Source organism: Rutilus rutilus (assembly GCF_951802725.1).
Source record: "Rutilus rutilus genome assembly, chromosome: 14".
In the NCBI taxonomy this organism is placed as follows: domain Eukaryota; kingdom Metazoa; phylum Chordata; class Actinopteri; order Cypriniformes; family Leuciscidae; genus Rutilus; species Rutilus rutilus.
In genome coordinates, this window is record NC_140219.1 from 16,831,854 (window position 1) to 16,856,301 (window position 24,448).

General features: G+C 37.6%; 1 protein-coding gene across 2 annotated transcripts; it reads right to left on the bottom strand.

Moving 5' to 3' along the window:
- Positions 1-1,344: 1,344 nt before the first annotated feature.
- glrbb (glycine receptor, beta b) lies at positions 1,345-22,971 on the bottom strand. 2 transcript variants are annotated; one of them, XM_084431248.1, is made up of 10 exons: positions 22,684-22,971; positions 19,199-19,341; positions 18,751-18,857; positions 16,392-16,459; positions 13,816-14,042; positions 8,680-8,762; positions 8,071-8,211; positions 7,769-7,921; positions 5,471-5,757; positions 1,345-1,870 (listed from the first exon to the last, which is right to left on the bottom strand). In XM_084431248.1, the coding sequence occupies exons 1-10, from the start codon at positions 22,684-22,686 to the stop codon at positions 1,574-1,576; spliced, it is 1,509 nt and encodes a 502-aa protein (XP_084287374.1). In that variant the 5' UTR covers positions 22,687-22,971; the 3' UTR covers positions 1,345-1,573. The 2 variants fall into 2 exon arrangements, with proteins under 2 accessions (XP_084287374.1, XP_084287375.1); XM_084431249.1 differs by lacking the exon at positions 7,769-7,921 and having other exon boundaries at positions 1,432-1,870.
- Between the last annotated feature and the right edge of the window lie 1,477 nt (positions 22,972-24,448).

The window sequence follows — 24,448 nt, forward strand, 5'->3', positions numbered from 1 at the left end:
TCTGTGTATACCACCACAAAGATAATATGGGGGGGGGGGGGGGGGGGTGGTCAGGTTTAAGACAATTTTCCTTTCAATTGCCCTTCCCTTTTTGTATAAACAACTCCAGGTTTCTCTTAGATTTATTGGCATGGCCTATTTGTTGTGTGAATGTGGCAGGGAGGGGTGGGGCATTCTCCATTCACCACGCTTCATTACATTCCAGACAGATTTCATATTCCAACTAGTGCAAAGACACCCGTGGGTCAATCTGCCAGCATATTTCACAGCATAATGAATACTGGTTCTTGGGTTGGGTGCAGGAACAGGCCAAACCATGACATCCAGAAAGATGTGTAGCCTATTGTGTGTCTTTGGTCTCAAGTACATGCTAGGTCAGTATAACACATTAAAAGTGATCAACAGGAACTTCCAAACAGCCATTATATAGAAAAATACTGATAGTTTTCAGCTACATTAAATATGATATTATGATTTATCGCCACAACACTGTAAAAAAATAATTAAATAAATAAATAAATTAAACTATTTTTATCAGACACTAATGTTGATTGAACTATATTGATATCCGTTAGGTTTAAATGATAAAACATTTATGCAGTTTTATTTTTTATTTTAATTTTTTTGAGACACCATTAGCATTACCATTTACATTAGCAAGTTTGCCTACATGTTCAAACTGCTAAGAAGTTTTTGGTTAAGTGGACTTCAGAACCACCCATTTTGAAAACGTTTCCTAAAGTTAGCACAGTAGCTTTTTCAGTCCCTTAACTTTCAACAATAGTTAATGTACTTGCAGAGGACAGTGTCTGTTAAGCATTTACAAACATTATCTAATAAAAGTACTTGGGGAAATTGAGGGATTTTTTGAGTGTTTCATTTAGGTACATTCTTGAAAATCATTATATATATATATATATATATATAATATATGTTTTGTTATATATATATATATATATATATAACATGTGTTTTTATTCTATAAGTTGCCTTTTCAAGATACGATGAGCTTGAGAGAGGATTTAGCAGGAAAGAGAGTCATAGGTCAGGAGGTCAGCTGAGCCATTGGGCCATTTATTGATGGATGATTCACAAGCACAGGAGATGGTTTTTTTATTATATATATATATATATATACATTTGCTTGTAATTTCTGGAATGCTTGTAATAGAAACATCATCAAAAGACAGTTCTTATGGCAGTGTTTTTCAGTACAAATGTCTCAGCATCATCTTAACAGCTGATGATCTGTAGGTTAAAAATAATATTAAATGTTTTAAATATAATATATTAATATCCATATATTCCATTTTCACATGCAAGATAATAATTTCTCTCTTTTTTGTGCATAAATATAGTCTGAAAATCAAACGTTTCAAGCAATGCCTTCGCTCTTTTTTATAAGAAAATGTTGCTTTTGTTTAGCAATACTGTTTCTTCCCATAGTTTCGCTCTGCACACCATTGGCATAACTGCTCCGTTTGATATCTGGGGTAAAAAATTATATGGACCGAGACGTTACGAAGGAGAGAAAAAAGGTTAGCTGAACAAAAGCAGGTTGAACTTTACACAATCACAAATACACAGACCAGTAAATAACATTAAAGAATAGGAAGGTGAAAGGGAAGATTGCACGGGCATATAGATCTACACGCTTAGCTGCCGAGGGGATGACAGGTTTAGGAGGTGCCGGCTTCTTGTTGTTTTTGGCTTGCGATTTACCCAAAGCAGCGCCGACTTCGATGGGTTTGCCGTAGCAGTCAAAGTTTGAGAGTTCAAAGTCCCGTGGCAGTGAGCCTACGATGCTGAAGTCATTGGAGCGCAAATCGGACTTGGAGGTGCATACCTTTTTGCACCTTGTCTCTGTCACCTGAGAGAGATAAAGAGGGAGAGAGTGAGAAAAAGATGAATAAAGAGACATGTCAGATCCCAGCAACATCTCGAATGATTTTTCCTGAAACAGTATAAGGATAGTTCACCCTAAAATGAAATTCTGTCCCCATTTCCATTCATTTCATCACCCTCATGTTGTTCCAAACCTGTATGACTTACTTTCGTCAATGAAAAACAAAAGGAGTTATCTAGAAGAATGTCCAAGCTGCTCTCTGCTATACAATGAAAGCAGATGGTAACCAACAAGGCTGTTGGTCATCAACACGACTTCCCACCCACACAGTTTGTTCGAAGATTCAGTCTCTCTAAACCCCTCCTTTCCACAAGCATACTCTGCTCTGGTTGGTCAGACGGCCCAGTCTGTTGTGATTGGTCCACTTACAGCGCGTGTCGGAAATGAAACGGCCATAACCATAACTGAATTTCAGCTCTGGAGGCTTCCTCAGTGCTTGTATACACAGAGTGATACGAACAGTAATGATGGCATCGGTTTTTCCGTATCAATTCTAGCGTGAGTCCGGATCCTTTTGAATAGCATGTAAAGTGGATTTCTTGATCCGTGAAAGTCTTCTTGACATGACGACAACACGAACCAAACTCTTCCAGGCCTCAGCTACAACTACAGTGTTTGAGGGCGGGTCAAAGTAGTCATTGTTCACGCGCAGCCAATGAAAACCACAGGCTGGCAAATTTGTTACATTGTTACATAGGTATGTAACAGGAAGTGAGTCGTGAACTGAAACGACTCGTTTCAACAGTTCAGAATCGATTCTTTCTTTAAGCGGGCAATGACTTTATTTGTCATGCACTTAGATCTCTAAAACTTTGCAGACCTTTTACATTCGCAAACAGCTATATTTTACACTGCATGATAGAGGCACTTTAAACATTGAAAGAGTAACTGATTTACATTAGTGTTTTCCAAAGTGTGAAGAAAGAAAGAAAGAAAGAAAGAAAGAAAAAAAGAAAGAAAGAAAGAAAGAAAGAAAGAAAGAAAGAAAGAAAGAAAGAAAGAAAGAAAGAAAGAAAGAAAGAAAGAATCATACTGGTTCGGAACGACATGAGTGTTATTGATAACAGGACATTTTAGACTGAACTATCCCTTTAATTTCACACTTAGGTATTTTCATTTATATAATTAGGAAATGAACAAACGATAGCTGGCAGGCGGATCATTTATGCATTATGATACTCATTCAGGCATCAGACATGGACAACTCAAACCAAATCTGATTAAATGTTTCCCGCTTATTGTGTCCCTCATGTAGAGGCACATACACTATCTATCTCTTTCTTGTAGCATTTTCCTTTCTCTTGACACTCTGAGGTGCTGGGAGAGGGAGAGTTTGAGGACAGGCAATTATTTTGGGCTCTTCCAAAAGCCCTAACAGGGCAGAGGCAGTGTAGCATGGCCCTCCCACGCAGGAACAACAGGAGAAGAAAAGAAGTGGTGAGTAGAAACACCTACCTCGCATCAAAATAGAACAGGACAAGACAAGCATTAAGAACTGATGTGACATTGCACTGTCTGATTCTTTCTCTCTCTCTGACTAACAGAGCAGAGGGATGTCTGGAGTGATGTCTGATGGTCTAATGCCAACTTGTCTGTTGTATTAGTTCTGAATGTGTGGAAAGGGGCAGAAGCCATGCAGTGCTGGACCGTACTACTTCCCACTGGGCACACAACACTTAAATCCTCAAACAGCTTGATATATTTTCTAGTGCAAAGATTTAGGAAACTGTCTCTCAAATACAGTATTGGGGCTTTCATATCCTTCTAATAAATATTGTCTGCTCAAAAGCTTTCAGCATGTCTGAACAGCAATTACATGGCTGGCAGAAAACAAGCCTTGGGACAATTCCAAACAGCTCTAATTCAGAGCAATGAATGAGGTTTTCTTGGAGGTCAGTAATTTTCAGGGGTTGTGCAAAGAGCAGGTGGGTTAATTTCGGGTCAGATGTTCTTCTGCTGTCAAGTTCCAGTCTGGGAGTAAATGTGTGACAGTGGTTGCAAACACACTGCATCCTTAAGCCTCCCTCTGGGGCCAATTTAAAGCTTATAATAGACTTCAGCAGACCACATTATTCAGCCTATTTCTCCTGTCTGTCAGGCAACCCTTGCCTTCAAGCTCTTCTTCCAATTGTTGCTATAAAGCTGTCTGTTTTCTGAAGAACATGAAGTACTGTGATTATACCACCTACACTTTTGCATGCAGACCTGGCATTAGCAGTGCATGATTTTAGATTATATAACTACAGGGACAGCAATGCAACTGAACACAATAAAAACAGAATTTAAACAATGATCTCTTTGTACAGGCAAAAAACATACTTAGAATGAATACAGATGTGTCACATTTGTATTTCAGAGTCGAAAATATAGTAAACAAAATAAATAATAATTAATTAACAGAATATTATATTTACAATCAATTATTATAATTAATATATTTAATTCTATATTAATGTTAAAATATTTACACTACTGTTCAAAAGGTCTGGGTCAGTATATTTTAAGTTATATATTTTTTTGTGTATCTTATGTTCACCAAGACTGCATTTATTTGATAAAAAAAAAAAAAAAAAAAAAAAAGTAAAAAGTAATATAATTACAATTTCAAATACACTGTTTTCTGTTTGGATATTTTTTTAAATGTATTAATATTTCTGAGATGGCAAAACAGATTTCTCAGTATTCAGTGTCACATGATCCTTCAGAAATCATTCTAAAATGCTGATTTGGTGTTCAATAATCATTTCCCAATATTATTAATATTAAGTTGAAAACGGTATTGCTGCATAATATTTTTTGTGGAAACTCTAATGCTGGAGTATTTTATGAACAGAAAGTTCAAAAGAACAGCATTTATTTGAAATAGTCCTGTTATACTTTGACATTTGTCACATAGAAGTGCTGAATATAAGTATTAACTCGTTTAAACTTTTGAAGTAGTATATTATATAAAATATATAATCACATGCATAATTATATACATGCTTTGTTAAGTATTTTTAAATGTATAAAAAATGCTATAAACTCAAATGAAATGCGACACCACCAGGATACAATTATGGTATTAGATGGTAAAACAATGGTACTTTAAGATTATGGTCGATGTTCAAAGAAGTGATATTGCAGTGTCCAAAAACTATAGTGTTATCATAGTATTATCACTACCAGTGGTGCTTTTTTTTAGTTTTATGAATTGTATCAGCATACGGTATAATAATTTTGTTTAAATTATGTTTTATTAACAAAGTTCGGGAGGAGCAGGTTCAGATAATTAACCAAATTATGCACAGCTGGAGATAAATCAGTAATCAACTCAATGACAGAGTATAAATTCACAGCAGACCTATCTCTGTTCATTGAAAGTTTGTCAGCATCCCTCCTCCACCCCATCTCCTCACTTCCAGTTCCATCTACATTTACCAACTGGGGGGAGTACTCTGGGTTCGGGCCTAACTCCGAGCTCGGAGCCCTCTCCCCGGACAGCACGCCAAATACGCATACACTTATTGTACTATTATATGTAGATGTGAACTCGTGAAATAGAGTCAGCTGGTTGTTTCTGACCTGTAGCGTACTGACATGTATAGGGGTGCTTCCCATGCCGTTGATAGTGTTCTTGGCAGGGGTCTTTCCCTCTGCTTTCTCTTTGCTGGCAATCTTTGCTCTCTCCGCCTCCAGCCGTTTAGGGCTGTTAAGCATCACCTGAACCACAGCATATTCGACCAGAGAGGCAAAGCCAAAGAGCAGGCAGGCAATCAGCCAGATGTCAATCGCTTTTACATAGGAGACTTTGGGCAGTTCAGAGGCCAGAGACGTGCACTCAGAAGAGAGCGAGAGCACTGATAGTATCCCTGCAGACAAAGAGAGGGGTCATTAGATCACATGAGCTGAGAAGAGATGAGCTTAAACATTGATCTCAAGTTGTTCACACTAGATCATGTTGTACAACATAGTATGAATGCATCTGTGACAACATTGGTTTGAAAATGCCATCCATGTATTATAAGTTATTTGCAACTGATGTTCATCTCCTTCTCCGTTTATACAATCTGGTGTCGGATGTTTTGATGTTTTTGAAAGAAGTCTCTTAAGCTCACCAAGGCTGCATTATTTGATCAAAAATAATTTGAGTTGCTTAATATTTTTTGTGGAAACCATGATGCATTTTGGAAACCATGGTGCATATTCTTTAATGAATAGAAATTTCAAATGTACAGCTTTTATTTGAAACATTAAACATCTTTATTGTCCCTTTTGATCAACTTAATGCATCTTTGCAGAAAATAGAAAATATTACTGACCCCAAAATTGCAAATGGTATACCTATATCAATACAATGCTGCTTAGAGAATTTCATCTATTTTATTAAAGATGCATATATTTACTTCAAAATATTTTATTTTATGAGCAGGCTCACATGGAATCACACAGAAGCACATCCCTGTCCCTTATGTGTTTGTTTACTACACATTTGAATTTTATTTAATAATAATTTATAAATATTTCAATCTTACAGCTTATCCTCATATTTTATTAAAATTTAAACACTATTAACTCTTTCCCCGGCAGTTTTTTTTTAAGTTGCCAGCATGTGGCCCCCAGAATATTTTGTTGTAAGAAAATTACCAAAAGAAATAACAGAGCCTTTTGCTTTTAAACAAAACAAAACAGATATTCTAGATTCATGCATTCTTTTTTAATTAACACTTGAATGTTGATAAGTTTCATTAAAAAAGCAACATTTTAAACTAAATTTTTTTTTATAAAGACTCAGAACGATGATCAAAACAGACGGATCAGATCAAGTCGATCAACACCCCCAAAGCTTCACAGTCATTACCTATTCCTGGGTTGAATTTCATTCAACGTTAAGCAGTTTTGATTTATATGCTATTGAATGTTTGATGTTTTCTTCTATCGCTTCGCTTGTTTGTGGATCTGGAGATTATGTACTCTTTTAGAAGATACATGATAGCGCCCTCTAACGTATAACAGTGAAAACATAGATTGCCAGAAAATTCTGTCAGTGGCGGGGAAAGAGTTAAATATTTAAGTTCATTCTGCAGTTTTCCCCACAAAATCTGCAAAAGAAAATCTGTAGATTCCATCTAGGCCTGTGTGTAATCAAAATGACACACACATACAAACCAAACACTCACAAACTGCATTAAATGACTGACCTGAAATAGTATGGGTTTGAGACCATGGACAGTGGTTTTTTGAGATGACACACTTGATGTAATCACGTTATACTGTGACAAGGACAACAATGTGGACAGAATGGTGGTGTTACTGGCATCCCCAATGGAATCGCAGAAAAATCCAGTTGTAACCAAATCACGGCAGAGGATTTGCAGACATTTTGTAATGTCCACCCATGAAACAGAACTAGCACAAGGAATAAGCGTGTTCCATGAAAACAGTACACGCATTTATCAGCAATATCAGGCTATAATTGGAAAACACAAGAAATTGTCACATTTCACGGCATCTTCATCGTATCTTGGATAATCTTCTCTCACTGAACTCTGCGGTTCTAATAGCGAAATAACGCCTGTGGGCTGCAGCTGAGGCGGATGGAAATATCCTGGACATGCATTACATTTCCTTGGAGATGCCTTTAGGTAAGCAATTGATGAAAAGAAGCTATAGTGCTGTAGGGGATAAAAAACTATCACCCTAAACCTCCTGTACTGATGTGAAATCAGCGGCATTGAAAAGATTCATTGGTGGATGTTATATTGGTGAAACCGTGGAATGAAAAATGTAAAGGATGGGGTTGTTTATGGGGGAACAGGACTCCACAGAGACATGAGATGAGGTGCTGATGCTTGTGGCAGGACTGATGATTGGAAAAAGTACCCAGAGGCACACGGGCAGCGCTGGCGTCAGGGTTGATCCAAAAGGAGAGCCAGGAGAGGACGACGATGAGCAGGGTGGGAGCGTACACACCCATCATGTAGAAGCCCACCTGCCTCCTCAGAGTAAAAATCACCTCCACACACGTGTAGTAGCCTATCATTCAACGGTTCAAAAGGTTGCTTTAAATGGACAATAGGGTACATTTATCGTGGAATCACATCTAATGGTTACCTCGTCAACTAGACCAGTGAGAGAACTTATGCACACATTTAGTGCCATTCATAAAAAGTGAACACTTTTACCTGTCCCTGCGTAGAACTTGGTGCAGTTGCCATATTCAATGTCTTCTTGTTTAATATCGAACTGAGGCAGAGCAATCTCTTCCATCTGTACAGGGTCACCAGACTGCCACATGAACTGCAGGTCATCTGTGGTGTAGCCGACTGCACACACACACACACACACACACACACACACACACACACACACACACACACACACACACACACACACACACACACACACACACACACACACACACACACACACACATTAAAATGAAAAATAACACTACAAATAACAATAATACCTGTTATGCTAGCTTTATACGTCAGAGATTTAAATGTATGGTCTAGGACTTTTGAGTCCATGAGATACTAGATAAGGAATTTTTTTACAATATTTAAACACACTTTCACACTTTAAAAATATGAAATAAATTTGTAATGATATATGAGCAAGACAGTTGTTCCTTGTACTGTTTAACAACACCTAAGTAAATTATGTTCATGTTTTTTTTTGTACGAAATTAAATCCAATATACATACATACTTATATATATATATATTTTTTTTTTTACTGTATTATTTTCTTCTAAATACTACTAAATTATGTTATTCATATTCACATACAGCTCTCAAGCTGCATTTTGCATCGCTGGGTGTCCATGGGGAAGAGAGTCAAGTCCAGTGGACAAGAGAGGGTAACAGACAACCTAAAAAGAGAGAGAAAATACATTTGAGACAATGAATCATGCAGCAGCTTGGTCAGTTTGAATCAGGGTAGTAATTTGGAATGAGGCATTTTCTTTTTTGATCAACTGTATATGGACACCTAAACATCATACACGTTTGAGCTTGTTAAAAGTTTAATTTCAAAACCATAATAAGAAGTCATACTGTATAAAATAATAATGAGTGAAATAGAAAAATAACAGATTCCACTAACTGCATTTAAAGTTTCATGCTGAAACGTTCACTTATATGAATATATTCAGCCACCTTGCAAAGACTACTATCACCAGATTGCATTACTTGAAAGTCAATCAAAATGTAACCGATTTAATAGATGCCACAGACATAAAATGTCTTTCCCAACAGTAGAATAAATTCTTCATGCTGTTCCCTTTTTGTGCACAGCATGCACACCAAGGCATGTTTATTTAAAACACCATTAACACATGAAAGCTTTTTGGTTTTCTCTCATAATCCGACAAGCACAGTCTCAGATGTAGCAAAGAGCTACTTTTTACACCAGCAAGGCCACACAACAAATGAGTGCACAGCAAGCAACTGAAGCACTGTGCCAAGTTATTTTTGTAAAGGCCTGGGAGAGGTTAGAGAGAATCGTTGCTTCCCTGTAAGATCTGTTTTTCTTTAAGATGTATCTTTACGGTGTGTTATACAAATTATCTGAGAGGAAGAGAGATAGAGAGATACAAGGGTTAAGATGTAAGATGGGGTCAGATGGGAAAACACAGGGGGACAAACAAAGATACAAAATAAAGATACCCCTTGAAAATAAACACTGCATCCATTATATTATCCTGCTCCAAACAATATTTAGTTTCGAAAAATAGAAATGTCTATGTATTAAGTAGCAAAAAGCAGTTTCAGGGAAAGGGACTTATTCTGTATCCAATGTCCAAAACTGAACAGTTTGACTAAAGCATATAAAATATGACATTATTCTAACATAAAGAAATATATATAGTACAGTATATGAAATGGCATATGTTTGATAATTATTTTATATGTACTTGTTTCATACAATTTGGTGTTTATATATACGTATATATACAGAGAGGAAAATAAGTATTTGAACACCCTGCTATTTTGCAAGTTCTCCCACTTAGAAATCATGGAGGGGTCTGAAATTGTCATCGTAGGTGCATGTCCACTGTGAGAGACATAATCTAAAAAAAAAAATCCAGAAATCACAATGTATGATTTTTTAACTATTTATTTGTATGATACAGCTGCAAATAAGTATTTGAACACCTGAGAAAATCAATGTTAATATTTGGTACAGTAGCCTTTGTTTGCAATTACAGAGGTCAAACGTTTCCTGTAGTTTTTCACCAGGTTTGCACACACTGCAGGAGGGATTTTGGCCCACTCCTCCACACAGATCTTCTCTAGATCAGTCAGGTTTCTGGGCTGTCGCTGAGAAACACGGAGTTTGAGCTCCCTCCAAAGATTCTCTATTGGGTTTAGGTCTGGAGACTGGCTAGACCACGCCAGAACCTTGATATGCTTCTTACAGAGCCACTCCTTGGTTATCCTGGCTGTGTGCTTCGGGTCATTGTCATGTTGGAAGACCCAGCCTCGACCCATCTTCAATGCTCTAACTGAGGGAAGGAGGTTGTTCCCCAAAATCTCGCAATACATGGCCCCGGTCATCCTCTCCTTAATACAGTGCAGTCGCCCTGTCCCATGTGCAGTAAAACACCCCCAAAGCATGATGCTACCACCCCCATGCTTCACAGTAGGGATGGTGTTCTTGGGATGGTACTCATCATTCTTCTTCCTCCAAAAAACGTTTAGTGGAATTATGACCAAAAAGTTCTATTTTGGTCTCATCTGACCACATGACTTTCTCCCATGACTCCTCTGGATCATCCAAATGGTCATTGGCAAACTTAAGACGGGCCTTGACATGTGCTGGTTTAAGCAGGGGAACCTTTCGTGCCATGCATGATTTCAAACCATGACGTCTTAGTGTATTACCAACAGTAACCTTGGAAACGGTGGTCCCAGCTCTTTTCAGGTCATTGACCAGCTCCTCCCGTGTAGTTCTGGGCTGATTTCTCACCTTTCTTAGGATCATTGAGACCCCACGAGGTGAGATCTTGCATGGAGCCCCAGTCCGAGGGAGATTGACAGTCATGTTTAGCTTCTTCCATTTTCTAATGATTGCTCCAACAGTGGACCTTTTTCACCAAGCTGCTTGGCAATTTCCCCGTAGCCCTTTCCAGCCTTGTGGAGGTGTACAATTTTGTCTCTAGTGTCTTTGGACAGCTCTTTGGTCTTGGCCATGTTAGTAGTTGGATTCTTACTGATTGTATGGGGTGGACAGGTGTCTTTATGCAGCTAACGACCTCAAACAGGTGCATCTAATTTAGGATAATAAATGGAGTGGAGGTGGACATTTTAAAGGCAGACTAACAGGTCTTTGAGGGTCAGAATTCTAGCTGATAGACAGGTGTTCAAATACTTATTTGCAGCTGTATTATACAAATAAATAGTTAAAAAATCATACATTGTGATTTCTGGATTTTTTTTTTTTAGATTATGTCTCTCACAGTGGACATGCACCTACGATGACAATTTCAGACCCCTCCATGATTTCCAAGTGGGAGAACTTGCAAAATAGTAGGGTGTTCAAATACTTATTTTCCTCACTGTATATAGTTTAATTGGTGTTACATTTCCTTTTCATATGTATAATGTTATAGTGTCATTCTGACATTGACATTTCTGAAATTATTTTCAAGATGACCTAAAAATAAATACATAAATAAATATTTGCACAAATGACCAGTCAGAATGTTCCAAAATAAAAATATCAAATAATTTTTCTCCAGTATACTGGACGTTTGGAATGGAGAGGTTATGGGGGAAAAGTGATAAGGAGGGCTATAAGGTGTGTCACTTTCATTGAGAAAAAGAGATAAGACATAAAAAAGTAACGTATATGTAGGGAAGAAGTGGAAGGTCGATGGACGAGTAAAGGCAGAATTTGTTTCAGGGAGGTATAATATGAAATAAACACTCTTGTTTCTTTTTGAAAGACTCTCATTAAGACAGTAATCCCTTGCCACACACATACCCAGAGAAAGAGCAAGGCATCCTGGGCCAATGCCAAAAGTGAGAAAGGGCTCACGGAAGACCACCCAGCTCATGTGATATGGGTGGCATGGAAAAACACTATGGACATACATTTGCCTCAGACATAACAGAACAAAACGTGATGCTCTTATAAAAACTTCCCATCCAGACTGAAATGGCTCTGTGCCAGTGTTTAGATTTTATCTTTACCCTAAACTGGACCATGTCCAATGCACGGCTGGCAAGGTGACCACAGAAACAACTCACATTTGTTGGAAGCATTACAGCCTGTGGAATTGTTTACCTTTATAAATAACTGTTTGTTTCAATCCGTGCTGATAAACCTTACGTTTAAAAAATCATATTTCCACAGCACAGGGTTTGTAAAACACAGCACTCTGTTGACAGATCTACAGCAGGTGTAGTCACTGACTGCTAGAAGACACTGAGAGCTTCATTCACTCAGCAGGACCAGTAGATAAAGCCATGGAAAGATAATGACAAGAGGTGTCCACCACTACTAAAGGACTGAACTTTCACATGGGATCAAATAGCAGGAGCTGTAATTTAGGTGTCAGTGGTGAGGTGAAACTCTAGGGTCAACAGATGTATCGAATCTCCAATTCTCAGATCACTTTAAGTCCCCTGAGGTTTATTAAACGCATGAAAAAGAGCTCAGAGGAGGGTTCGGTCACTATACCTGTCATTCAAACATGCCCTAGTGAAAAATAAATATACCAAAATGCATTTGAAATACATTTATTTTATGCTAAGTATACTACAAATTTTGTACTTAATGTACTTTAGTTATCTGGAAGTAGTGTTGAGGTCCGACTAAAGATATATTTAAGTATATTTGATTTTTGTGCTAAAGTGAAACAACTGTAAGTATATTCTGAGTACACTTTAAATATATTGCATTTAAAGACTGATATTATATAGTGATCATACTATCCTTACTAATAGTGATATTAAAACACATTTTAGATATTAAGAAAAGTGCATTGTGCAATAGAGAAGTACTCCAAATAAAGTTTAATCATAATATTTATTCAAGGTAGTCTCAAGCAATATGTCAGTAAATGGATTTGTAGTATACTTAGAATGAAATAAATGTATTTTAAATACATTTTAGAAGTTTTTCTTTTCTTTTTTCACTGGGGTGTTTTGTATGTTACTTTGATTTTATATACTTTTTAAGACACTTATTTTACTTGCTTTCATTGTATCAACGAATCAAAAGTGATAGTAAAGACTTCCATATTGTTACATACAATTTCAAATAAATGCTTTTCTTTTAAACTTTATATTAATCAAAGAATCAGCGAAGAAAGGGTATTGTGGTTTACACATAAATATTAAGCAACATAACTGTTTTCAACTGTGATAATAAAAAAAAATAATTATTGAGCACCAAATCAGCATATTAGACTGATTTCTGAAGGATCATGTGACACTAAAGACTGGAGTAATCATAGGAATAAATTACAAAATGTATTAAAATATATTCAAAATAGAAAGTGTAAAAATATTTCACGAAAATATTACTATTTTTACTGTATTTTTTAATCAAATAAAGCCTTGATGAGCATAAGAGACTTCTTTCAAAAACATTACAAAATCTTACCAACCTCAAACTTTTGCGACATCATTATTTTAAACTTTATCTCATAATTTTATATATTATTTCTCAGAAAAAAAGCTTCCGTTAAGTTATGAACCTGGCTGACGCATTCAATTTAACACCTTCCGATTAAACTGCATGGTAATTTGTTCCACTTTAAAAGGCTGTGACATCTGATAAACTCTTGTGTGTGCTTTGTTTAGATTGCTGTGGTAAATAACGTGAGTAGGTGTTACCGGCATTTAGACCTCATTTGTCACCATCCACAAAGACAGAGGTTGGGTGCTTAGCAGGAAGAGAGCATTAAACTTCACCTCATGCTGATGAGTACGTCTCCGTTTCTGAAGATAAAGAGCAGGATGTTCTCCTGAGTAACGTCGTGAAAGTTAGCACTCTTTTCGTTGGCAAAGAAAAGATCGGGTTTCCAAAGGCATTTGAACATCGTCGGGTCAACGGTGAGCGAGTCCGACTTGTAGTCCTGAGGAAGCCGGAGTCTGGGGTCATTCCAGCGCTGTCTCAAGAAGATGTTGACACGATAGTCCTATAAAATACAGACCGAAAGATTTCATAAATCTGTTGAACTGCATTAAACCTGAAAAATCAACTATTTTGTGACACCGAAAACTTGATTCTGGGTGGGTGGGTGGGTGGGTTGGCGGGTGCTAGTTAGGAGGGCTGACGCCTGTCTTTGTGTTACGTGACAGGAACTATGAGAAGCCTTGACTTGGACACAAAAACAGCACATTAGTTCTTAGAGTGACAGAGAAGCCCAGGTGTCTTAGGAAACGCCATGGCAACCAGCATTTCTCACGACCTCTGAGTGATGTTTTAAAAAACACTTGTCTCTGAAGTATCTAGGCTCCAATAATGGCTGGTATTGAAGTCGCGCAGCTGTGGAGCTCAGAGCTGCTCCTATTTACATTTCCAACTATCGCAAACATCAGAGGCATGCAACGGGTGCTGCAATGAGGGCTCACGCTGTATGTGAGCACCTACACTGGGGAAAACACAGGGTTCGTTAAGTCAGATTGGCCCCAGATTCCCTGCCGGCTTGCGTGAGCAAAAAGGCTTTGAAGTGGCATTTTTTAGTGGAGCTTGTTTTGCTAGCGCTGATACTGTGAAGACAGATGACATGCCAAATAAAATGGCCACACTCCAGCTGCACCACTGAGTCAAGTGAATTTAGTCCTTAAGTGTTTTTGCGTGTATGATTCACATCTTGGTATGTCCTGTTTTTCGTTCAGGATGTATTACACACACCATGGATGGCATTGTGTCATATTAACAAGTGTTGTTTTGTTGGACTTGTCCAAATGTTAATAAAGTGCTACATAAGCTGTGGTAGGCAAAGTGGCCTGCTTCTTACTAGTCGGGTCTCTGGAGAGGTTATGAATAGCCTTTTTGTATTTCTGTCTTATGCCACCTGTGCATATTAAGGTTAACCACAGCAGAATGATGCAACAACAAAGTGGGACTTCATTTTCAATGCCTGCTGTCACGCAGCGCTCCTGTAGAACTGACTGCAAATTATATTCAACCTATGACACCATGCAGTGCTGGGCAGAAAACACAGTCCTCTGATGTCTTTCCAGGGGAAATATTTTCAGTAGAGGTGATCTGAGACACTCTGGCATGATGGGTTGTTTATGGGTGTCACTGCTCATAAGGAGCCAGGCGTAAGATTGTGGGGTCTGGAGCTGATTTCTTTCCCCTGGTGGAGTGTTAAGTAAACACGGTGGGCCTAAAATAAAGCACACAGTCATGAATCCAATCATCTTGTAGGAGTTTCCCCTGACAATCTGACATTTTGGAAACTATGCTTTTTTTATATATATATATATATATATATTTTTTTTTTTTACAAAATGTTTGAGACTTATCTGTGTTCTTTTGTTCTAAATTATTGATTTCAACATCAATGACATTTAAAAATGTCATTTAAAAAAACGAAAACAGCAAGTTTGAAGTCAAAAGTTTTGTTTAGAACACTTCAAAAGGTTGTCTGCATCTGACATCGCATACTATATAGTAGGTGAAAAAAACAGTATCGTGACAAAAGAAGTATGTCTGAATTTACAGAGTATAGGTATAAAGTAACCGTATGACCTACTTTTTCCGGCGAGATTCTGAAGTGTGCATCCGATGGACACTTTACTATGCCATGAGGCCACAGGAGAGTATTTATGAATGGCAGTGAAGCGACCAAGGTCCATTTCAAGGACACAGCGCTTCTGACGGCGGTAGATCATGTGATAAGGGCAACATGGCGAATGTAGTATGTCCAGATTACATTATAGAACATACTTTTTTAGCACCTATTCAAGAGGGAATGCGATTTCTGACACATCCATTTTCTAATCAAAAATTATGAATAAGTTATATGACAAATGCCACTTTTTAACTTCTTTTGATGAACATATCAATATTCCAGGCACATTTCTGTTGTAAAGTAACTTTACAAATAAATTGACTGATAGGAAAGAACTTGCCCTGACCGTGATTTTGTCATTACATTACAGTGCAAATATTTCTGTTTTAAAACGGCAAATGTTGAGGAAAATATGTAAATAAATATATACACTATTCAAGATTTAAAAAAGAAAGAAATGAATTTTAGCAAGAATAAATTAAATTGATCAAAAGTGATAGTATAGACTATCATTTCTATTTTAGAAATGCTGTTATTTTAAGAATCTTATCAAAGAATCCTGCTACATTGTTAAATGTGTCACAGTTAACAAAGATATTAAGCAACATAACTGTTTTCAACATTGATAATAATAATAATAAATGTTTCTTGAGCAGCAAAGCAGCATATTAGACTGATTTCTGAAGGATCATGTGATACTATATTGAGTATTGGACGTGTGGATGTGTATGAAAGTGATACCATAGTGGTCTCTTGGATGGACCCAAAGCTGTTGATGAAAATGTTCACACGATCCTCAACAGGAATGCCTAAAAACAAAACAAAAAAACAAACAAAGTTGGCATCTCAGCACATCAAACACATCTATCAAACAAGACGCCCCAAAAGTCATTCTAACATTTTTAGCAGTGCACTTTCTCACGGACTATTATGGGTAACATTAACTATTTGGTTTATACCATGAAACATATGTTTGCACTTTATATGTATACACTAAATGGAAAGCATGGCATTATAGGAAAATCCTCCAACTACTCCACTTCTATTCCTATTCCCAAGATGATTATGTTGACTTTAATGACTGCCAGGAGCTTTCATCTTGCTCAGATATGAAGAGCAGCTGGCTGGCCATAGAGACTAATAACACTGAATCATACAGTGAGCTCTTAACACTCAGACCACATCAAGGCCCACGTTTACACTGAATGCCAGAGAGCAGGAGGCTACAGAGCCTCTTTAAAACTCACTCTTTAAAAACTTGCTTCATTATATCTGGAACGGCTGCCAACAGTAGCATAACCTAGAATTAAGTATCTGCCACAATGTATATACAACAATAAAACATGATTTGTTATTTAATAATTGTACATAAATGTAAGCTATTTATTTACAGAAGGGCATGCAAAAAGTGCAAAACTAACAAGTGAACGAGAAAAGGACAAATATCAGTAAACAGTACCAACAGAAGAATACATTTACACTAGCAAACTTTTAATGTTGTCTTGACAAAGCCTTATAGATGAGACAGTATCTTGTTAAAGTGTCATGAAACCCTAAAGCACATTTTTTGAGATGTTAACAGATATGTACAGGTTGCACATAAATGAAAACAATAATAGCACTCATTATGTTTATTATTAAGGGAAAGGTGTTTTTCTTTTTTTTCTGAGCTATTTCATTCTTCCGGTTAAAAAAGCAAAGTTGAACTATAATGCCACAAAAAGTGAGGTATTTGCATTCATTCGAAATGGTGATTAGCTGCCATGGCCAGAGAGTACGCTTTTACGTCATTAGTTTCTCTGTGCTATTCAGGAGAATAGATTTGTTTAATCCAATCACTGCGCTGTATTACGCATGAGATCGCATTGCATCCCAAGGGTACTCTATTGGATTGAGACATGGGGACTGTGGTGGCCATTTGAGTATAGTGAACTCATTGTCATGAAACCATTTTGAAATTATTTGAGCTTTGTGACATGGTTTGTTGTCCTGTTGGAAGTAGCCATCAGATGACGGATACCCTGTGGTCATAAAGGGATGGACATGGTCAGCAGCAATAATCAGCTGTTGTGTTTTAACAATGCTCAATTGGTACTAAGGGGCCCAAAGTGTGCCAGGAAAATATCGCACACACCATTACACCACCAGCAGCAGCCTGAACCGTTGATGCAAGGCAGGATGGATCCATGCTTTCATGTTGTTTACGCCAAATTCTGACCCTACTATCTGAATGTCGCAGCAGAAATCGAGACTCATCAGACCAGGCAACATTGTTCCAATCTTCTATTGTGCAATATTGGTGAGCCTGCAGGGTTGTATTGTGTGAATTGTATTCTAAGTTTCCAGTTCTTAGCTGACAGGAGTGGCACCGGTGTGTCTTCTGCTGCTGTAGCACATCTGCTTCAAGTTCAACATGTTGTGTGTTCAGAGACGCTCTTCTGCAAACCTTGGTTGTAACGAGTGGCTATTTTAGTTACTGTTGCCTTTCTATCAGATCGAACCAGTCTGGCCATTCTTCTCTGACCTCTGGCATCAGCAAGGAACTGCCGCTCACTGGATATTGTCTCTTTTTCTGGCCATTCTCTGTAAACCCTAGAGATGTTTGCACATGAAAATCAAAGGAGACCAGCCTGTCTGGCACTAACAGCCATGGCATTCAAAGTCATTTAAATCACCTTTCTTCCCCATTCTGATGCCTCAATCTGAACTTCAACAGATCGTCTTGACCATGTCTACATGCCAAAATGCATTGAGTTGCTGCCATGTAATTGGCTGATTAGATATTTCCGTTAACAAGCGGTTGAACAGGTGTACCAAACGTGGCAGGTGAGTGTATATGTAAGGGATAATACATCCAGCCGGTTGTTATTGCAGAATAAACCCCGACAGGGGGATCAAAACTTTCACAAAGAAAAACCGTTCCTAGCAAGCTTATAGCGCTGACCTCAGTTGCTCGAATGAGCCTGTGTTATCAGTTTTCACCAGTTGTTATCGAGGGATAACATACCGCTGGATGACGCGATTAATCAATCAGAATCAAGTATTCCACAGAGCCGTGTAATAAATATAAATTATAACACTGCAAGGGTAGCCTACTGACCTTTGAAGTTGGGTCGTATTCTTGGGTCATAGGTGACCAGAAGTCTATTAAGGATGTTGCTGGTGGAATTAGCTGGAACCCGTGCCAGATCCTCTGATGACAGCTGCCTGAAGGGACCAGAAACAAGGAGTGTTAGGGTGCAGTCTTTAACAACAACAAAACTATATCAACTCATGCTCATGTTTAAAAATGCAGCCATCTGTTTATTAAAAAGTCGTTTCATTTTTGTGAAGGACGGCATAATAAAAGTCACCATGCATAGTTACATAAAACCATTGTGACTCTGGTGGCTTGTGAGTAGTGAATTACTTCATTTGCCACAGTGTGAAGTACACACACAACATCAGAGCAAATTAGCTGTTTCTATAGTTCCCTGTTGAATAGTCAGAAAGTCAACATAATGTATTGCACCATGTTGCCACAAAATGTTGAATGCAAATACACTTACGAAGGACAGTAAACCTGTTTTCCTTTCTTCTTTCCTTTCTTAGCAGATTTTTCTTTGGTGAATCCTCCTTCCATCCAGACACAGATGATAAGCAACAAGAAAATCACCTTTAGAGTCTTCATGTTACAACAACTCAACTTAGCCTGGAAGACAAACAACACGTACATTAAGAGCAAATAATGCAGTAACCAAATCACAAGTACATACGGTATATTGCATACATTATACTTTTTTTAAACTGCATATCATTGTCAGTAGGCATTGTCAAGAACAATGCATTTGCATATTATGTCACTATTTTACAGTTAGAAAAAATATTCTGATATTATTGTCTTTGTTCAAAGACATTTTATAAGCAGAGCACCAATATTCCCAGGCTATCAATGGATAACAACGTCCTCTCTCAGAGGACACACCAGCTGTCTTAGAGACTGATGGCCTGTTGGCTCAGGAAATGTGGTTCTGTTGTATCCATGACCGCTTTAAAAATGGTTATGGGTGTCTGTCACAGTGGGTGGTCTGACAATGTGTTTCTACAGTAAAGCACATTGTTTCCACAAATTATATAGGACAATTAATGAATTTATTATCAAAACTAATAATTTTGCCCCATGTAAACAGTGCTTTACAGATACATAACCATACTTTGTATCCTTGCATATACATGAAAAGAAAATGAATTTAAGATGCATTTAAAATAACTGAATTTAAAATGCGAAGACACATGCATGCCTAGTAGTTTGAAATATGCCAAACACTGATCTATTCGACAATGTACACATGTACAGTCCTCCTGTAAAACACAGCCATCGATGAGTGTCCAAAATGTAGAGGAGAGGAAGCAACTGGAAAAATCAGCATGAGGAATTCCCCTCTGAGGAACACTGCCAGAAAACTCCCCTGTCTAGACTCTTCCACCCTCCACCTCTGGAGGCCTGATTCTACGCCAGTGCATTGATCATCATCTTAAATGAAACAGGCCAGTGTTCATGCACACTCCTCCAATCTCTCACTCATTCCATCACTATTATTATCACCAGATGCTTTTTTCTCTTTTACATCTCTCCAGATCTCTCAATCTCTTTCTCGCTTTCATTCCCTTACTTTTGACTGATTCAGCGGTCATGGCAATTTGAGTTTAATGTTCCTCCTTGGAAAGACACACACAAACACTGTAGGTCTACATTTGAAGAATAGAAATTCAAGTAGTGGATTATAATGTTTAACTATAGAAGACAATTTAAGGGAAGGAGAGACTGCTTTAGACTGCTGGTTCTGCTTTATTTCCACAATAGACTAAATCTAAGTAAACTTGACCCTTCATTTGAAACACCCCTCCTTTTTGGCTGTGTGCCCTTAGTAAGTCTGACTGCTTCATTCACAGCTCACTCACTATTATGCCCTTTTACAAAGTCTTGATTTTGTTTTTGGGGTGTACTAAAATATGTTTTCATGCTTGATTGTTCAAGAAAACTAATTATTTTTCACATATTTTGTATTATTGCAGCTCCTCTTTATCTCTAGTCTGGTTGAATGCATTGTTTTCGATGAAGCTCCTCCTTCTAAAATACGAAATGTGCTGTGATTGGTTAGCTGGCGCAGTGTGGTGTGATTGGAAATGCTTAGCACGTGTTCGGGAAATTTGCTGAACGGATTTCTAGCACGGATTTCACAGGACATTTCAGAGTGGTATGTTTTTTGGTATTTTTCTTATAGATATGATGTTATCCACCATTTAATCATATTTGTCGGAAAACTAATAGTAATTTATCACAAAATAATTTTCCTAAGGGGTGGTGAACAGTCTTACAAAAGCAAGAGCTTACAAAAGCTACAGTAAACACTACATCAATACTGTAATATTAGTTAGCAGGCGAGTGGAGGCAAAGCTTTACCCTTCGTTTACATCCTAACTTAGCAACTACATAGAAAAACACTGTCGGAAAGGAACTGTCGGGAAAACACTTGACAAAATGGGAACAGCTACGTCTTTCAGGATAAGCTTTTATGCATGTAGCCTGCATTGTAGACTCTGGAAGCAGTTCTCCGTAAAATGTGCAGCGCACAAACAAATGATGAGGTTATCATTTTCAGGAACAGTGTTAAAAATAGTCACCCTTAAATAATCGTCAGCCTCAGGACAAACTTTTCCAGGGTGGAAAAAACAGCGACAACACTCCTCATCTTCTTTAGCGCAGCTCAACCAGGCAACACATTACATTAATAAAGTTACAAAAGTATAATAGGAACCCTTTAAAAAAATAATTTCTCATATCATGATCTTTGACCTATAACAAAGATCTTATAAAGGTCTATATATTATGTATTAGAGGTAGCTGAGGTTCCTGTCTTGTGTGGACTTTTGTTATTTCCTGTTCTGTGTTTTCCATGTTTTGTAGTCCTTTGTAGTTTTTCTTGTTGATTAGTTCATGATTGTTCCCAGGTGTGTCTTGTTCGCCTATCTCCCCTTGAGTGTATATATACCCAAGTGTTTCTCATGTTCTTTGTCTGGTGTTGTCCTTCAATGGATGATATGTGTGCGCACTTCTTGTCAGTTTTGTTTGCATTCCTTGACCATGTCTGTGTTTATCAGTTTTGCCTGGGTTTACTTTTATTATGTTTGTTTGAATAAATGTCTGCTGCATCTGGATCCCTCTCTCGTTCCTCTGAAACAGCCACCGTTACAGGTGGAAAATTATATATTAATTTAGGCCTGCTGTACTTTACACAATATGCTACGACGTAAAATCAGAATAAGTATAAACCAACTGCTAATCATATTTATGAAGGTTCAATATAGTAGTGCAAAGATAAATATTTATAAAAACACGAATGTGTTTGTGGCATGGTCAATTTATTAATGAAACTGAATAAAATATAAATATAAATGTATTTTATAACAATATTTATAATATAATACTAAAACCAAATTGAATATATAGGCCTAAGTAAAAAAAAATATGCACAAGTATATGCCTATTAAATACAATTACAAAAAAAATATAGATATAGAAAATTGTCCACTTAAAAAAACCCACACACATTCATTATACGTTATGGTTATCATTTTTCAGTAGTAGCCTACAATAAAATTAGAATTAGGCCCATATTACATAATTTTAGCCTGACAGAGCATACCTATATTGGAAATCTCACCACATTCTCACATATTGTGCTTATATTTTATGTTCATGCAAATGCGTAAAGGTACAATAACGACCTGTGGATGCTTTGAGCAGTTGAAGAAGTTGCATTCAGGCGTGATAGAAAATAAAGAAGGTAACGGCAGCATATGGGGAAGAGGGAAAACATAGCAACAGCATCCTCCATGACGACGAGGGGGTTGGGATGATGATGATGATGATGGGGGAAATAGTACAACACAGAATGACAGCAAATACGCGCGTCGCACCTCCCCATTCATAATACACATTTAAAACGTCCGATCGCGCTTTCTTTAAAATATTATGAGTGGTTTCACTCACCATTTCAAAATAGTAACGGTTGTTGTTCCACAGATTCGATTCGGTAGAGCTGACAGTGCAATCTATCAAAGAGCCTTCAAAACAAGTCGCCGTCTAAATCGCATTCTGATAGTCGTTCCCTCAATCAGCGCGAATCTTCGTTCATTACGACGGCGTTTCACGTCAGTTTTTTCTTTTCTTTTTCAAGTTTAATAACCTGAGCAGAATATATATTCCCGCTGTCCTATTGCATTGGTAAAGGGTTGCCAAGATGGAGACTTGTGTGTGCACATGTCATGCAACATGCGCAGTAGCACGCTGTACGAGGACAGCATTAATCACACAGCTTCCACAGTATCACTGGAATGCAAGGCCATCACACTTGCTCTGCCATTTCAGCACAAGTAGCCTATATAACCCCGAAAATGATTATCACATGCAGTATTCTTTACTGGGTCTGTAGAGTGCTTGAAATTGTGCCTCTGTAATGAAAAAATAAATAAAAAATAACAGAAGGAATGCATGCACAAATTAATTGAACACAAGGATGTTTGTAAAAAGGAATAAATGTAAAAAAGAATGATTGCGAGGAAAGAAAAATGCAAAGATGAATGCAAGGCCAAATGCAATAAAGAATAAATGCATGCAAGAAAAAATAATGCAACAAATAAAGAAGAAAAACAAAATTTTGTGTACGTGTAAATAATTTAAAGCTTAATACTGTATGCTATACATGTTCCTAGATGAATGAATGGTGCCCTATTAGGCTTAAACCAGAGTACTAAAGTAACAAGCAAAGTAAAACACAAGTGTGCCAGCCAACAGACACAAGGGATGTCTGTATTTTTAAGCTTATCAAGACATACGTTGAGGTTGCCCTGGGTGGAATGTAGCCGTCAGGTACAGTCCCAAACTGAGGCCAAATACACTCTCATTCTCTCTGAGCGAAGTCAAACACTATTACTTCCTCAAAAGACAACTCAAACATTAAGATGTGAACCAAAAGCAAAGCTCAGACACATTTCTCTCCCATGCAGATACTCTCCAAGGGTCTTGGGTGAATGGTGTTTGGATTAAGTGAGAATGAAAACATAGACATTCACAAATTTCCACAGGGCACTCTGGCGTTTAGCAGAGGTCCAAAGACCTCAGGCATTGTTCATGTGAATTATACGTAATACGATACCTCTTTCATCAGCTTTGTCAGGACAATGGACTTCTTAATCGGTGTTTTTTATTGTAGTTGAGTAGAACGTATTAATAATGCGTGCACATAAACTAAATTACTGATTAATACCGGTTGAATTAAAACCCCAATAATAAATGACCAAGAACAAAGGGAGGCTTGTTTTCAGAAAACGTTCAATGTTTGGCCAAGAGCCACCTAGCTGACGGACAGTGCTGCACCGGTCCAAAAATATGTCAGTACATTCTAGCAAATCGAATGTGGTATTATATCTGGCATGCAGACTCCACTTCGCTATCAGTCTCCACACAGTCGACACATTCCATGTTTAAAATGAAAATAAAAGCAGTCATAAGGTGAAGGTACCACTTGGCTTTTTCAAAGACTTCTTTTTGTTGTACGATGTTGTGTAGCTCTCAAGAGGTGACTGACAAGCCTTCCAGGGGTCTGAAGGAATATCAGGAAGACCCGGATGGAGAATAACCAATAGTCATCATCACATATAGCCGCTAGAAAGAGTGAGAAATGACATCTAAGAAAGGGATTGTCATGTTTCCAGGCAGACAGGAAGTTGTATAGAGAGGTAAAACGGCCTTCCTA

What these genes read in the sequence shown, in the direction of transcription:
- glrbb (XM_084431248.1), bottom strand. An exon ending in GACGTACTCATCAGCATGAG is followed by an intron (nt 8,763 to 13,815) that starts GTGAAGTTTAAT and finishes CTCTCTTTTTAG; the next exon opens with GTTGTCTGTTACCCTCTCTT. An exon ending in CAAGTTCTACGCAGGGACAG is followed by an intron (nt 7,922 to 8,070) that starts GTAAAAGTGTTC and finishes GTTGAATGATAG; the next exon opens with GCTACTACACGTGTGTGGAG.